At 36.1% G+C, this 13953-nt stretch overlaps 1 protein-coding gene across 4 annotated transcripts in view; it reads left to right on the top strand.

Annotated features, from left to right (window-relative positions):
* STX7 (syntaxin 7) overlaps positions 1 to 13607 on the top strand; it is a 64337-nt gene extending 50730 nt beyond the window's left edge. Inside the window, exons 11-13 of one of the 4 annotated variants that reach the window (XR_005985974.1) lie at positions 8017 to 8081; positions 10150 to 10399; positions 12510 to 13607. Coding sequence is in view for 3 of the 4 variants with exons in the window: in XM_041743254.1 (XP_041599188.1) it covers positions 8017 to 8081; positions 10150 to 10258 (174 nt within the window). In the remaining variant the exon portion in view is untranslated. Of the gene's footprint in view, positions 1 to 8016; positions 8082 to 10149; positions 10400 to 12509 lie in introns of those variants that run through there. The other 3 variants (XM_041743254.1, XM_041743255.1, XM_041743256.1) reach the window with 3 other exon arrangements.
* Positions 13608 to 13953: the final 346 nt, after the last annotated feature.

Genomic DNA, 13953 nt, shown 5'->3' with positions numbered 1-13953 from the left:
AACACCTTTCCAAGTGCTTATTTGGCACCTGTATTTCTTCAGTGATGTATTTCTTCATGTCTTTCCCTCCTTTTCTAATTGAGTTGTTTTTTTATTTTTTATTTTTTTATTGTTGAGTTCTGAGTGCTTTTTTTTTTTTTTTTTTTTTAATGTATTCTAGATACTAGTCCTTTGTCCAACATCTAAACTGATTTCCGGGTATTTCCTTCCACTCTGTAGCTTGTCTTCCTCATAGTGGGGTCTTTCACAGAGCAAAAGTTTTTAATTTTGATGATGAAGTCCAGTTTGTCAATTTTTCCTTTTTTTGGTGTCACAGACTCTTTGCCTATCCTTAGATACAAAGATTTTCACTTTTATCTTGCATTCTTTTCTAAAAGTTCTGTGGTCTTACATTTTACTTTTAAGTCAATGATCCATTTAGAGTTAATTTTGCATAAAATGTGAGACCTATATATAGGTTCTTTCTTTTTTTCTTTCCTATGGATGTTCAGTTGTTCCAATATCATTTTTGTTGTAAAGGCTCTTTTCTCTATTGAATGGTTTTTGCTCCTCTGTCAAAAACAAGCTGGACAAAAATCAGTTGGGTGTATTTGTGTGGGTCTGTATCTGGATTGTCTGTTATATTCCATTGATCTATGTGTCTGTAATTCCACCAATACTAGACAATATTGATTTTTCTATTTACTAAGGCTTGAAATCATATAGACTGCTTGTTTCTACTTTATTCTCCTTTTTCAAAATCAGTTCAGGTACTTTAGTCCATTATCTTTCCATATAAATTTTAGAATACTCTTACCCATGTGTACAGAAATATCTTACTGAGATTTTTTTATAAAAGTTGTGTTAAACCTACATACCAATTTGGGAAATTTGACATTTTACTATGTTAGTCTTCTAATCCATTATCACAAGATGTCTCTTCATTTATTTAGGTCTTCTTTGATTTCTTTAGTCAGTATTGTGTAGTTTTCAGCATATTAAGTTCTACATATGCTTTTATTAGATTTACACCTAAGCATTTCATTTTTTTGAGAGATTGTAAATGATACTGTGGTTTTTTTTTTTTTTTTTTTTTTTTTTTTTTTTTTTTTATGATAGTCACAGAGAGAGAGAGAGGCAGAGACACAGGCGGAGGGAGAAGCAGGCTCCATGCACCGGGAGCCCGATGTGGGATTCGATCCCGGGTCTCCAGGATCGCGCCCTGGGCCAAAGGCAGGCGCCAAACCGCTGCGCCACCCAGGGATCCCTGATACTGTGTTTTTAATTCCCATATTCATGTGTTTATTGCAAGTATATATACAATTGTTTTTTTGTATGTTTTTCTGGTATGCCAATACCATGCTTAATTCACTTATTAGTTCTAGGAGCTTTTTAATTTTTATTTATTATTTATTTATTTATTTTTTATTTTTTATTTATGATAGTCACACACACAGAGAGAGAGAGAGAGAGGCAGAGACATAGGCAGAGGGAGAAGCAGGCTCCATGCACGGGGAGCCCGACGTGGGATTCGATCCCGGGTCTCCAGGATCACGCCCTGGGCCAAAGGCAGGCGCCAAACCACTGCGCCACCCAGGGATCCCAGTTCTAGGAGCTTTGTGTAGATTTCTTGGGATATTTTACATAGATGATCATGACATTTGAAAATAGCAATATTTTCTTTCTTTCTGATCTGTATGCCTTTTATTTCCTTTTTTTCCCCCCACTAATACAGTGCCTAGAACTTTCAGAACAAGAGTGGAGAAAGATATCCTTGCCCTATTCCCAATCTCAGGAAAGGATTTAGTGTTTCATCATTAAATATATTGTTAGCTGTAGGTCTCTTGTAGATGCTCTTCATCAAGTTGGAGAACTTCCCCTTTATTCCTATTCTTCTGAGAGTTTTTCTTCTCATGAATTGGTGTTCAATTTTGTCCAGTGTTTTTTCTACACCAATGATATGATCATGTGATTTTTTTTCTTTAGCCTGTTAATATGGTTTTGAGTTTTAAATATTAAACCAGCCTTGCATCCTTGAAATAAACCCCACTTGGTCATGGTGTATAATTTTCTTTATATGTTACTGAATTATATTGGCTAATGTTTTGTTAAGGATGTTTGCAATTGTATTCATGAGAGGCACTTATCGTTGCTTTCTTTTCTTCGTAGTGTTTTGTCTGGTTTTACTATCAGGTAATAGCTTCAAAATGAATTGGGAAATGTTCCTTCCTCTTCTATTTTCTAAGAGATTGTTTAGAATTGATACTAATTATTTTTACACTTGGTAGAATTGTCCAATGAAAGCATCTAGACATTGGAATTTTGGAGAGGGGGTTTTTAGTTATAAATTAAATCTCCATAATATTTCTGCAGCTATTTAAGTTACCTATTTCATACTGAGTTGTGGTAGTTTGTGTTTTTTCAAAGAATTGGACTATTTCACCTCAATTTGTCAAGTTTATGTTCGTAAAGTTATTTGTCATATTCCTTTGTTATACTTTTAATGTCTATAGTGTCTGCAGTGATATCCACTATTTCATTCCAGATTTTGTTAACTCATGTCTTATCTCTTTTATTCTTTGTAAATCTTGCTAGAAGTTTGTCAATTTTATTGACTTTTTTTTTAAAAAAACCTGCTTTTTGCATCATTAATATGCTATATTGTTTTAATGTTTTCAATTTTATTGGTTTCTGCCATCTTCATTAATTTGTTCCCTTGCTTTCCTGGGAATAAGTTGAATAGATTTTAGAATTCCATTTTAATTTTTCAATGATGTATTTAGCACATCTTTTTATAAACCATTTATAAACTATAAACAATGTTTGCTGTAAGCATTACATTATAAATACATAGCTCACAACATGTATGGTGTCATCCCTTTACCAGTTGTAGTCAAATGTAGAAATCTTACTTCCCTTCATGTCTCTTTACTCTTCTATATTGGTCATCATCTTAAATAGTACCTCTACATATATTTAGAACCATATTTGTTGTAATTTCTGCTTCAACCATCTAATATAATTTTGAAAACTCAAGAGGAGAAGGAAAGTACATCGTTCTTACCCAGATTTTTACTTACTATGTACATTCCTCCTTCTTGATCTTCTAAAATTCCTTTAGTAGCATTTCCTTTCTGTTTAGGGAAATTTTGTTAGCCTTTTATTGTTCTTATTATATGTCTATTGGCATTAAAGTCTCTTAGTTTTCCTTCACCTGAAATTCTCTTGATTTTTCCTTCATTTTGGAGGGATGTTTCCACTAAATACAGGATTCTACTTTTTCATTTCAACACTAACAAACTGGTGAACTTTTGAGATTTTTTTCCCCAAAAGTTCCTTCTGAACTCTGTGGTTTCTGATGGGAAACTCAGTTTTTTAAAATTGTTTTTCCATTATAGGTAAGTGTCATTTCTCTATTTCTTTCCCCTCTCTCTCCTACTTCCTTTCTTTCTTCCTTCCTCCCTTCTCCCTCCCTCCCTTCCTCCCTTCCTTCCTTTAGTCTTAGAACTTTGACTCTGATGGGTCTTAGTGTAGATTTTTGGAGATTAACTTGTTTAAGTTTTGGTCAGCTTCTTAAATCGATGTATTTATATCTTTTGCCAAATACAGGAAGTTTTCAGCCATTATTTCTTCAAGTTCTTTTCCATCTTGCTTTTGTTCTTTCCTCTAGGACTCTGAAGACACAAATATTAAATAATTTTCTTTCAGTTTTTCAGATCGATTAATTTCTATTGTTTTATTTTTAAGGTTATTGATTCTTTCCTCTGTTTCTTCCATCTTATTCCTCTGTCTCTTCTATCCTATTATTGATCCCATCAATTAAGTGTTTTATTCTGATTACTGTATTTTTCAGTTTTAAAATTTCTGGCCCTTTACAGAAAAAAATTTGCTGACCTCTGGAGTATAAAACTGATACAGTAGAGAGCGTCCACTTAAACTAAGTCAGAAATTGGTCTTTAAAAAAAATGTGTGTGTGTATATATATTTGTGTGTATATATATATATGTATATATACATATATACATATATATATATTTCTTTGGTGAAATTGATTAAGGAAAAACAGAAGAGACAAAATTATTAGGAATGAAGATGGAGATCAAGAAAAACACAGGAGAGATTTAAAAAATAAGAAGGCACTTTAAACAACTTTATACAAACACATTACAAAACAGATAAAATAAGTAAGTTATATGAAAAGTGCAAATTGCCAAAATCGACTAAGAAAGGAGTAGATGATTTCTGCTTTTGGCAGTATGGTTGGCTAGATATGCTCAATTATCCTTCCACTAAAATAAAGTAAGTTATTGGATAAAGTAAAACATTTTTTGGCTCATTAAAAAGCAAGATAATCATCTTACAAATCAAAGTGAGTTAAACCGAAAGTAGTTGGGAAAGAGAAAAAGGCTGTGATTCTGAGATAAGTTAAGGATTACAGGTAAATAAAGAAGCTGAACGTAAGACTCCTGCATACAACCAGGAATCTTTAATGCATGAAAGTAGTCCCAGGTCAATAAACTCTGATGGTTTCTCTAAGAAGTGAATAAAAATCCTCTCAGAAAGAAGGCCTTCCTAATTAATGCTTCTAGATTAATTAATCAAACACATGGAGAAATAAGCCATTTTGACTGGGAAACTGATTTTATATTCAAGGAATTCAGATATTAGAATTAGCAGGAATGGAATGCTATGAAATTCTTTAAAAAATAACTGAATTTAAGAGATATTATAAGCAATATGTAAAAAGATAAGGCAGATAATAAAAAAAGCCAAACAGACCTTAAAGAACTGTGAAATATTATTATTGAAATATATAACTCAATGAATAGTTTAGGAGCATTAGTTACAGCTGAAGAAATCATTAGTAAATTGAGGAAATAACGCATATTGTATCAAAGACAGACAAGGAGAGAGAAAATATAAATGAGAAAGACTTTGGTTTTTTCAATCAGGAACTTTAGTTCCAGAAAAAGAACAAGACAATGAAAACATTGTATGAAAGGTTTCTTTCAAACTTTTCTCAATTGACAGTTTTTACCCCAATCATCATAATGCTGAGAGGCTTCAGAAACACAAGTGACTCTGTGTTCAGACCAAAAACTTGGCTTCGGGAAGATGAATGATCAGACCTACTCACCATATGATTATAAGGGTCAGGTAGTTTAAAAAGAAATTACAATCTGAATTGAACCAAGGATGAACAGTGTTGCCATTGAGCTACAAATCCCAGCTAATAAGCATAACCTTGTAAAGAGAGGTTAGTGTTTGGGAAACTGCATGTTCTCCCAGAAGGGCAAAGGTTTTGCAATATAAATAGTTGTAAGTGTACTAGCTTTCAGCTTTGATGCCTTAACCCTCTGTGTTGAGAGTTTTTGTATCCAGAACCGGATAGAGAATTTTAGAAGCTCCAAATACAGAAGGGATTATGATAACCCCACATGTAATTGAAAAGAATTAATTTTTTCATAAGGTCATAAACTCATGAAAATATTGAAATTAAGATTACTTTCTTGTAGATTTTCTTACTTTGAAGTGCTGTATAAATTTACCACAGTTAAACTTTTCTTAGTCATTTATGGTTTGTCTGCTTTGCTGGTATCTGAAGCACTTAATTAGCTTGATGGGTCTTAATTCAACATTGATTACATTATAAATCTATTAATTTTTCTGTATTTCTAAAATACAGATGGAGAGGAGGAATGTCATCTGAGAGGAATTTAATCATTGTATTAAGAACAAATTAAAAGGCCAACAGCTCCCACTTATTGGTTCCAATAGGGCATTTGTATTCTTCTTCATTGTTTTTAATATAAAAACTTCCTTGAGCTTTATGGAACAGAGCAAAGAGAAATTGACTCTTTTTCTTGGACAAATCATTAACTGGAAAATATTTGTCATATCAAGATCTTAAGGCAAAGGTAAATATTACCCTTATTGAAGGAAATGAAAAAATCTTTCAATACTTACCTAATACTTATTTATACCTACCTTTTGTTTCAATACTTTCATTTAATTTTTGTTTCTCTGCTTGAGTGTTTCCAAATTATGTAAATTTAATAGTGTTTAATCTTTTACAAAATGACACTACTACTTAGAAGACTTTTTTTTTTATTGAAACATACACAACTAATTATTGGGGAGATACAAACAGAGAGAGACATACACAGGCAAACATACTACAGAAAGTTTAGACTAAACTCTGTACTTCACTAGAGACTTTATCTGTATTTTTATTAAATCTTCAGGGTAGGGGACTCTAAGATCATTGATAAATACTTCTAGAGGAGCTGTTTGTGGGGCACCTGGGTAGATCAGTTGGTTAAGTGTCCACCCAACTCTTGATTTCTGCTCAGGTTATGATCTCAGGGTTGTGAGATTGAGCCCCACATTAGGCTCCCTGCTCAGCATAGAGTCTGCTTGAGATTCTCTTGCTCTCTCTCTCCCTCTGCCCTTTTCCCAACTGTACAGGTGCTCTCTCTCTCTCTCAAATAAGTAAGTAAGAAAATAAATAAATAAATAAATAAATAAATAAATAAATAAATAAATAAAATATTTACTGTTAAGTCATCCTGGGAAGAATCACTGCCATTTATCACTATAGCGACACAGTATTTACCTATCTGGACCCTGCGGTGTGCCTATAAATGCCATAACATATGCTTCTTAGTTTCAAGTTTTGGAGAAACTCCAATTGTTCTATTGATTAGCTCAGAAAGAGTACTCCTTATTAGGAGATGACGAAAGATTACATTTAACAAGATAAACATCAAAAATGGAGTGCAAGGTGGATTTAACATCTAAAAGCAATTAGTGTAACATACCATATAAATAGAACAAAGCAAAAAACCCATGATCAACCTAGTAGATGCAGAAAATTCGCTTGACAAAATCCAATACGCCTCATGATAAAACTCCTTCAACCTGATAAAAACATCTTTAAAAGAACAAAGCTAACACCATCCACAGTGATGAAAGACTAAATGCTTTGCCTCTGAATGAGAATAAGACAAAGATGCCCATTCTTATCACTTCTATATCACATTGTACTAGTGTTTATAGTCATAGCAATAATGAAAAAAAAAGCATCTAGATGGGAATTTAAGAAGTAAAACTGTCATTGCTTACAGATAACATGACCATTTATATAAAAAATCAGATGGAATCTACAAAAAAGCTCCTAGAACTAATAAATGAGTTATGCAAAGTTGGAGGATGCAAGATAATATAAAAAATCAATAATTGTATTTCTATTTAGTAACAGTGAACATTCTACAAATGAAATTAAGGTATGATTTTATTCACATTAGCATCAAAAAGAGTAAAATAAAAAAAGAGTAAAATACTTAGGAATAGGTTTAACAATTTAACAAAGAAGAACAAGACTCATACATTGAAAACCAGAAAATATTGCTGAGAAAAATAGGTATCTAATAAATAGTGATGTACTTTGTTGATTGATAGAAATCTTAATATGCAAGATGACAATTATCTTTAAATTGATCTCTAAATTCAGTGTAATCTCTATCAAAATCCCAATAGGAATTTTTATAGAAATTGGCAAGCCAATCTTAAAATTTACATGGAAATACAAAAGTTATAGAATTGCCAAACAATTTTGAAAAAGGAAAATAATATTGGTAGATTTATATTACTTGATTTCAGAACATATTGTAAAGGCACAGTAGTCAAGATGATGTGGTTTGGCACAAGAATAGGCACACAGATCAATAGAAGAGATTTGAGAGGGATCCCTGGGTGGCGCAGCAGTTTAGCGCCTGCCTTTGGCCCAGGGCTCGATCCTGGAGACCCGGGATCGAATCCCATGTCGGGCTCCCAGTGCGTGGAGCCTGCTTCTCCCTCTGCCTGTGTCTCTGCCTCTCTCTCTGTGTGTGATCATTCATAAATGAATAATAAAAAAAATTTTTTTAAAAAGATTTGAGAGACCATATATAAGTCCTTACGCTGTGGTAAATTGATTTAATTATTTTGAAGTTCATCAACATTAAACTTTTGTACCTTCTGCATCTGTCCCTGCAGGGTCAGCTTTTGCTAAGTAACAGCCTGAATGGGAACCAGACAACAGCTAGTGTTGGACATACCAGGTGGGCCGACCTTTTTTAAGAAACCCACAAAATTATGAATATAAAAATTATAAAAGTGTTAGCGCCTGCCTTTGGCCCAGGGCGCTATCCTGGAGACCTGGGATCGAATCCCATGTCGGGCTCCCGGTGCATGGAGCCTGCTTCTCCCTCTGCCTATGTCTCCGCGTCTCTCTCTCTCTCTGTGTGACTATCATAAATAAATAAAAATTTAAGAAAATAAAATAAAATAAAAATTATAAAAGTGAGTAGAATGAGAAAATGAATCACTAAACCTTATATTTAAAAAAAAATCTGAAAAATAGTACAAACACAACATTTAGAAAAATAAAATTTTCTATTGGCAATAGTAGTAATGTTGACTATGACCTGCCCAACACCTCTATAACAATTTTCTTCATGTTTTGGGGCAACGTACACTTTGATTATCTCTTCATAGGAAAAATTGTAATATTTCCTCTAGAAACTAAAAATATAATTCAATCTTTCCTCTATTGTGATTGGTGGAAACATAGAGGAGAAAGTTTGCTTGGCTCATCATTCATTACTGGTGATACCACATCTGGATTTCTTGCTCAGGCAGTGATCAGGAAAATCATGGCAAAATTCCAGTATGTTTTTTCACTGAGCATGGATGCTGATGACCCCTGGCACAGAAGACAGTCCACTTTGATTAGGTCTTTGCTGCCCTTCTTCCCACGGGGAAGTATCTGAGATGGCGGACAGAAAAGTCTTAGTGCCCTGCAGATAGGGAAATATCTCCTTGGCCCTTCTCCTTGGAGTCAAAAATAGGGCCTGGGGTTATAAGTGGAGGCCCAGGATGACATGGAAGTATTCCTGGCAGCCTACAAGTCCCACTACAGTCTTAGTACCACTTCCAGCATGTAGAGGGTGACCACCAAGCTGGGCGGCACTTCCTGCCTCCTGCACATGGCTAGGGCTACTTCGTTCTTTGTTACCCAGAGAATACCGCAAGCTTTAGAGCAGGTGCAATTGAGAGACTCTAAATATTAAGCTTTGCTAACAACATGGTAAATCTATAAATCCACTTCTGACCGCAGCTAACATCTCTCTGAAGGGTATCTGTGTACATGGCCAAACAGACTTCAAAGCTTTTCTGTAACAGAATATTAGAAGGCAATTAGAAACAATTCACCCTTGTTAGCATACATCCTCACAAAAGGCATTGAATTGGTTCACACTTTGGGTTTAGTTGAATGGAGATAGGCCAGTAGACAGATTGAGTAGGGTGAGAGTAATGGTGAGTGTGGAAGCAAAGGAAGACAGGAGGGATAGTAGCAATCCTTAGTAGCAATAAAATTGTCTAGCAGTTAGGTTCATAAACCATTGCTCAAGTGGTCTATTTTACCACATAAAGCTGTACTATAAAGGAAAGGGAATAGAGCAGATTGCTAAGAAGCTACTTCTTTGCTATGAGGACTTTTTTTTGAAAGAGCTGGACACAGGGAGAGAACAATGCTTCCTGTCTGGCAGAGAGGACAGTCAGTACTGGAGATCAGGAGTCATACTGCAGACAGAGAGAGTCTTGGACAAGAGATAGCAGACATGAGAGCATGAACAGGTTCCCAGGGTTACACAGGCCAGGTCCTGATCAGCACATCCATGGACATACCTTAGCTGAGGTAGCATCATTTAGAGTCCAAGGACCTAGTGGCAGGAAGGAAGAGCTCTGGCAGTGATGGGAGAGGGGAGAAAGTGGGCACCCAGGAGATCACACTGAAGCCATAATTGCTGAGTCTCTTAGCATGCCTGTGGGCATATGTTTAAGGTGCTGGAGTCCAGGGGCAGATGCTTTCCTGAACGCAGAACACCAGCTGGTGCGAAGCAACCAATGAGCCGACTCCAACTGCATGCAACACACTCTTTCTCTTTCCTAGAAAATTCTAGACAAACCCAAGAGGCAAAGGACTGGGATTTTGTTACTTGATAAACTGAAGCTATTTGTCTATCCATCTATCAAATGTAAGATTAGAAGTAGCTATGAGAAACTACGGTGGGTGGGACTTAGAGGAACATCAGATGACCTATTTTGAATCGCCTTCGCATTAAGAATTCTCCAGGAAGAGCCACATCCACTGAGAGTCACCTGGTTGCTTTCAGAGCAAGAAATGACCAGCAATATAGCCCTACTTCTGCAATCAACAGCCTCTCGTGACTGATGAGGAGATGCTAGTGTTCTGTTTCCCACAAAAGTCTCCCAGACATATGGCAGGGCTGAAGGATGCCTTGGTGGTCCTGTTGGCTAGTCTGCAGAGAGTGTGGGAATAATAAAGCTCAGACCTTCTAAACAACACCATCAGGTAAGTTATCACTGGGTACATAAAAATAATGGTCGTGAAAAGATCTTTACTGATCTTCATGTTTATAAAGATAGTTCATGTTTATTTTTAAACAATGTAAAAATATAGAAAGTAGAAAACCAAAGGCTTCCAGTTATCTCCCTTCCCAGGAAATATTGTTTAAACATTTATATCCTTCCAGAATTTTTAAGATGTAGATAGATATTCTACATTTATATGTATATAACTCAAATCTTTCTAAGTTTTCCAGGATATTGGGGTCACCTTTTACATGAATAATCAAATAAGATAACTTCAGTCCCCATCTTAAGTAGCTTTGGGATCTGGCATTTTCTTCAGTTGTTTCAGCCATTCCTGAAGAGGATACTAATATATGGGTGGTTGTTACCTCTAGATCTTGTTCTGAAATCGACTGCTTATTGGTTTCTATTGGCTCCTCTTTACTGCTACCGGCTGCTCCAGCTTTTCTCTGGTTTTCTTTTCTTCAAACCTTGAACATGGTCTCACCTCACTTTCCAAGGCCCTGGTTACATAGATACATTTGTGTGACATTAAATTTTACTGAAGGATTGGAGTTTGGGAGAAAATACAGAAATTACCTTGTGCTCATAATATGCTTTTACATTTAACTTCTACTCGGTTATAGTTCATGGTCCTGTGCTATTTATGGGCAGTTATTAGTAATTGTCATTAGGACCCACAGCATCTTTAATGGCTAAATTCACAGAGTGCCTAAAGGGGACCCCACAATGGTTCTTGTGCTAAGAACCATTTATGCATTACTTTTTTATCTTCACAGCAACCCTGGGAGGTGGGTATTAACACCATCATTATTGACAGAGAGAAAACTGAGGTTTAGGGAGGTAGCTTATCCAGTCACACAGCTAACTAACATATGGAGAAGTTTTGAACCTAGGCCAACCGTTCTCAACTACTGTGCCATTCTGGTCCCACGCCTTCACAGTGATAAAAGATGTTGCCCATCCTCGTAATTACTACTGTTTCTCACAAAAATCCATTTCATTGAGATTGCATGGAAGCTACCAGGAAGCTCTGGCCTTTCCTGTGGCCAACATCTTTATCTTCACCTTTCAAAACTTTTTTTTTGGTTTTGTTTTGTTTTACTCTTACAATCTCCCTCCAGAACAATTCCTCTTTTCTTCAATGGCTATTCTAGTCTTAACTAATCTTGAATGAGCTTGAATGAACCTTCGTTTTACTTTAAGACTCACTTTGGCATGAGGACAAATCAATGTCTATATTCAATTTTCTCAGCTCTGTTGCCTCTTTTTTCATGTTTTCTAGACTGAAAAGTAGGACTCTAGAAATTAGTATCTATACAAAGCATGAGAAAACCCCAGAAGCCACAGAAATATCACACGGAAGACTTCATTGTTGTGTGAGGCATCTTTGGCAATGTTACTGACAATGAGCTGTGTCTGTGCAATGAGCTGGCTTAGTGTAGAATCTGGACATGAATGCTTTAGAGCTTTGTTGCAGGGTATTTGTTTTCACAAATGCACATTTATCATAAAGTGTTAGTAGAGCTGCAATTATCCAGTGCGATAGATGCCTGTAGCTGATCTGACAAATCTTATTTGGTTTTTCCTCTTTCACAGGACATAAGAAGCATTTCTAATTTCAGACGAATTAATATAAATGTGGGTCCAGATTGAATGATATTAGCTTTCCTCCATATTATCCCGGATACTTGAATATCTTGAGAAATCTATTGTAATGTCACAGATGCTGTGAAACTGGATTTTGAGACTTAGGAACCAATACCTTCCAAAGAGGATTTTATGACACTTCTTTTTGACTACAAATGGAAGCATCTCCTTGAAAACAAGGGTTATTCCACATTAAACAATTCTCACAATTTAGCAGTATGTATCAAAGCTGAACAAAAAGGCATGTGCCATTTGAGCAGGATCCCAACCTGTATCCTGGGACTTGTAGGAATTTAGCCTAGGAAACAAGAAAAGACACTCTATCATCCGAGATGTTAATTGCCATGTAATAGGAAAAACTTTGAAGAGATATATTATACCCTACATAGCAGAGCAGTTGTTTGAATTATTGAAAGGCTGCTTGATTTTATGTTTTGCAGAACATGAAGATTTTATAGAAGTATGAAATGATGCTAAAGATATGATGTAAGTAAAAAATAGGGTACAAAATTGTATGTTTCTTTTGCCCACAACAGTTTAAATTCCACAGTTATATGTTCTGGAAGAAGGAATATACCTTCTCTGACTCCTACTCTTCCTGCCTTGCCCTGCTGCCCTGAGTCAGGGGTTTTTACCTCAAATAGTAACGAATGCTTAAAGCCACCATTAAATGTCCAAGGCGTCACCTGCATAACTTCTGGAATATGTGGACCTGTACAATTCTCAAAAGATACAGAGATTGACCATACAGTAGAACTAGGACAGAAACGTATTCCCATTCTGAAAGCTGAAAAAATTCCAGTCTGTGCCTTGTTGCCAAAAAGACAAGACACTGTACCTCTGATCCCTTGCACCAGGGCTTCACGAAGTGTAGTTGATAAGCCCTGGATTGGAATAAGCTCTCTGGTTAAAATACAGATTTCTGAGCCTATGAAAAACCTACCTCACTAGAAATCCCTGTGGGACCTGTCAATCTACATTTTAAGAAACTCCTCATGAAATTCCACAGGACTGCACTGCCTTACGCCATCATCTCCCATCACTGTTCCTTCACCTCCTCTATGACTCCTGCTTACTGGCACTCTGGCAACCTCTGCCCCCTGGCCCTGGTTTGCCTGGTTCTGCACCTCAGCTTTGCTATCTGAAGCCCATTATCCTTAGGAGACCTTGGCCTTCCTTTTTTTATACTTCTGCTCTGCTGCGTGCTTTCTATCACCACTTGAGCTTTTGGGGGAAGAGGCATTTCTGGAGGAAGCATCCTGCCATAGCTCTACAGCTATGTGGTGCAGCTACTAGACCCCATGCTCCTTCTCCCTCTAATACTCTCACTCTTGTCCTCAGCTCACCTGCCACTGAAAGAGGCAGAAGGAATTGGAGAGGATCATTAGCATTCACCAATTCTTTCCTTGCCAAAAATCACCATTATCTATGTCATATTCCTCTCATGAAGTATGTCATCTCTCCCCAACCCCTTTCAGGTATAGAAGATTTTATTTATTTATTTGGGAGAGAGGGAAAGTATGAGCAGGGTGAGGGGCAGAGGATGAGGGAGAAGCATATTCCCCACTAAGCAGGGAGCCCCACATGGGGGCTCTATCCCAGGATCACCTATCTGAGCCGAAGGCAGATGCTTAGCCAGCTGAGCCACCCAGGTGCCTCCCACCCTTCCAGGTATAGAAAAGCAAAAACAAACACACAAATAAGACAATAATGTTAATGTTATCTTTTTAAAAATTTTAGTTTACCAAAAGTGTTAGGAAGAATCATATAACCCTCAAAAAGAAAGTCTTTCCTGATTCTCTATTGAATCACCCATCCAACAATAGTATTTATTTAAAAGAGAATGCCAATAATGTTTTACAAATTCCAAATTGGCCTTGCTTT

This window comes from Vulpes lagopus, chromosome 2, assembly GCF_018345385.1.
Source record: "Vulpes lagopus strain Blue_001 chromosome 2, ASM1834538v1, whole genome shotgun sequence".
Classification (NCBI taxonomy): Eukaryota; Metazoa; Chordata; class Mammalia; order Carnivora; family Canidae; genus Vulpes; species Vulpes lagopus.
The sequence above is the reverse complement of the archived record's forward strand: the minus strand, read 5'-3'. Positions and strand labels throughout refer to the sequence as shown.